General features: G+C 49.8%; 1 protein-coding gene across 3 annotated transcripts in view; it reads left to right on the top strand.

Annotated features, from left to right (window-relative positions):
• MPHOSPH10 (M-phase phosphoprotein 10 (U3 small nucleolar ribonucleoprotein)) overlaps positions 1 to 792 on the top strand; it is a 10,273-nt gene extending 9,481 nt beyond the window's left edge. For all 3 annotated transcript variants that reach the window (XM_014543585.1, XM_014543586.1, XM_005871079.2), the window contains one exon: positions 557 to 792. In XM_014543585.1, the coding sequence (XP_014399071.1) occupies positions 557 to 706 (150 nt within the window). In that variant the 3' untranslated portion in view covers positions 707 to 792. The remainder of the gene's footprint in view (positions 1 to 556) is intronic.
• The last annotated feature ends 1,823 nt before the right edge of the window (positions 793 to 2,615 follow it).

Genomic DNA, 2,615 nt, shown 5'->3' with positions numbered 1-2,615 from the left:
CGTGGCAAGGTGTAGGTGCCCACGGTCACTGGGTGGCAGAGCCGGCGACACCGCCCACCTGCGGGTGCGGAGGCCCCTGGTGACCGGACACAGCCTCACACTCTGCTCCTCACAGCGTTCCCTGCTACTCCCCCTGCCCTCAGATTTCAGGAGCACTGGAGCAGCACCGAATGCGTAGAGTAGCTCTGTGCTGACCGGTTGAATGTCTCACAAGTTCGCCTAGTCCTTTTTCAATTTTTATATATATAGCGTATCTGTGTTTTTATCCTCAACCAAGGATATTTCTTTCCATTGATTTTTAGAGAGAGTGTGGGCGGGAGAGGGAGAGCGAGAGGAACATCGATTGGTTGCCTCCTGCTGGGGCCAGGGATCAAACCTGCCACCCAGGTCCAGGCCTTTGACCGGGATTGACCCCGGGACCCTTCAGTCCGTGGGCCGACACTAACCACTGTGCACACCAGCCAGGGATCATTCATATCCTGACAGGATGTCGTCGCCATTGGGGTTCTTTGCCGTGAGCACATCTGTACATGAGCACGTGTTATTTTAATTGCAGGATGAAGGTAAAGACAAAGCCTTAAAGTCCTCTCAAGCTTTCTTTTCTAAGTTACAAGATCAAGTGAAAATGCAAATCAGCGATGCCAAGAAGACAGAAAAGAAAAAGAAGCAGCGACAGGACATTTCTGTCCATAAATTAAAGCTGTAATATACTTGGACTATAATGTAAATATGAATGTAAGTTTATATTCAGTCACCGTTCTGTTTTATAAATAAAGTTTTTTGAGAACTCTGCTTGGCCCGGGTGGCAGATGTCTGAGAATTCCCCGGTGTAAAGAGAAATTCCAGGCTGCCTTTGGGAAGCCCCGTGTGGGCCGTGCAGGAGACAGCCCAGCCATTGAGAACTCTGCTTGGCCCGGGTGGCAGATGTCTGAGGACTCCCCGGTGTAAAGAGAAACTCCAGGCTGCCTTTGGGAAGCCCCGTGCGGGCCGTGCAGGAGACAGCCCAGCCTGATCCTCTCTCATCACCGATGTCTCTCCCCCCCTCTCCCTTCCCCTCTGAAATCAATAAAAAATATTTATTTTTTAAAGTGTCATTACCTTTACAGCGAGGCCTTTCCTCCCCGCCTCACTGCGATGCTCCTCCTTTCTCTCCAAAGGACTTGTCTTTTAATTCTCTACATAATACATTTTTTGTTTTTTTTCCTCTCCTTCCTAAACCAGAATGTATTCTCCATGAAGGCAGGGGTTTCCCCACACCCAGTGGACATTACCTCACTCAAGGGAGGCCCCCACTACCTATTTAATGGTGAAGTCCCTACTCATGTCCCTTTCCTCTCTGGTGAGTTCGTTCAGCACATTGATGAAGTTAGTACAGAGTTAGTGCTGGCCCGTGTTGCAGGCGGTGAGTGGCGAAGGACAGCGGACAGGCCCTGGGCTGAGAGAGCGTATGTTGTGGTCATTCTTGGGGACGCCGGGGGCAGCTGGTGTCCGTGCTGCAGGGCTGACCGATGAAGTCGCTTTTCAGTGATGACACACAGCCATTATTAGAAATTAAATTGCCGAAACCTGTTTGGCTCAGTGGATAGAGTGTCGGCCTGCGGACTGAAAGGTCCCAGGTTCGATTCTGGTCAAGGGCATGTACCTGGGTTGCGGGCACATTTTCTAAGTTACAAGATCAAGTGAAAATGCAAATCAGCGATGCCAAGAAGACAGAAAAGAAAAAGAAGCAGCGACAGGACATTTCTGTCCATAAATTAAAGCTGTAATATACTTGGACTATAATGTAAATATGAATGTAAGTTTATATTCAGTCACCGTTCTGTTTTATAAATAAAGTTTTTTGAGAACTCTGCTTGGCCCGGGTGGCAGATGTCTGAGGACTCCCCGGTGTAAAGAGAAACTCCAGGCTGCCTTTGGGAAGCCCCGTGCGGGCCGTGCAGGAGACAGCCCAGCCTGATCCTCTCTCATCACCGATGTCTCTCCCTCCCTCTCCCTTCCCCTCTGAAATCAATAAAAAATATTTATTTTTTAAAGTGTCATTACCTTTACAGCGAGGCCTTTCCTCCCCGCCTCACTGCGATGCTCCTCCTTTCTCTCCAAAGGACTTGTCTTTTAATTCTCTACATAATACATTTTTTGGTTTTTTTCCTCTCCTTCCTCAACCAGAATGTATTCTCCATGAAGGCAGGGGTTTCTCCACACCCACTGGACATTACCTCACTCAAGGGAGGCCCCCACTACCTATTTAATGGTGAAGTCCCTACTCATGTCCCTTTCCTCTCTGGTGAGTTCGTTCAGCACATTGATGAAGTTAGTACAGAGTTAGTGCTGGCCCGTGTTGCAGGCGGTGAGTGGCGAAGGACAGCGGACAGGCCCTGGGCTGAGAGAGCGTATGTTGTGGTCATTCTTGGGGACGCCGGGGGCAGCTGGTGTCCGTGCTGCAGGGCTGACCGATGAAGTCGCTTTTCAGTGATGACACACAGCCATTATTAGAAATTAAATTGCCGAAACCTGTTTGGCTCAGTGGATAGAGTGTCGGCCTGCGGACTGAAAGGTCCCAGGTTCGATTCTGGTCAAGGGCATGTACCTGGGTTGCGGGCACATCCCCAGTGGGG

This window comes from Myotis brandtii, unplaced genomic scaffold (genome assembly GCF_000412655.1).
Source record: "Myotis brandtii unplaced genomic scaffold, ASM41265v1 scaffold329, whole genome shotgun sequence".
NCBI classification, from domain to species: Eukaryota; Metazoa; Chordata; class Mammalia; order Chiroptera; family Vespertilionidae; genus Myotis; species Myotis brandtii.
Note: the sequence above shows the minus strand (reverse complement) of the source record. Positions and strands in the feature narration are given on the sequence as shown.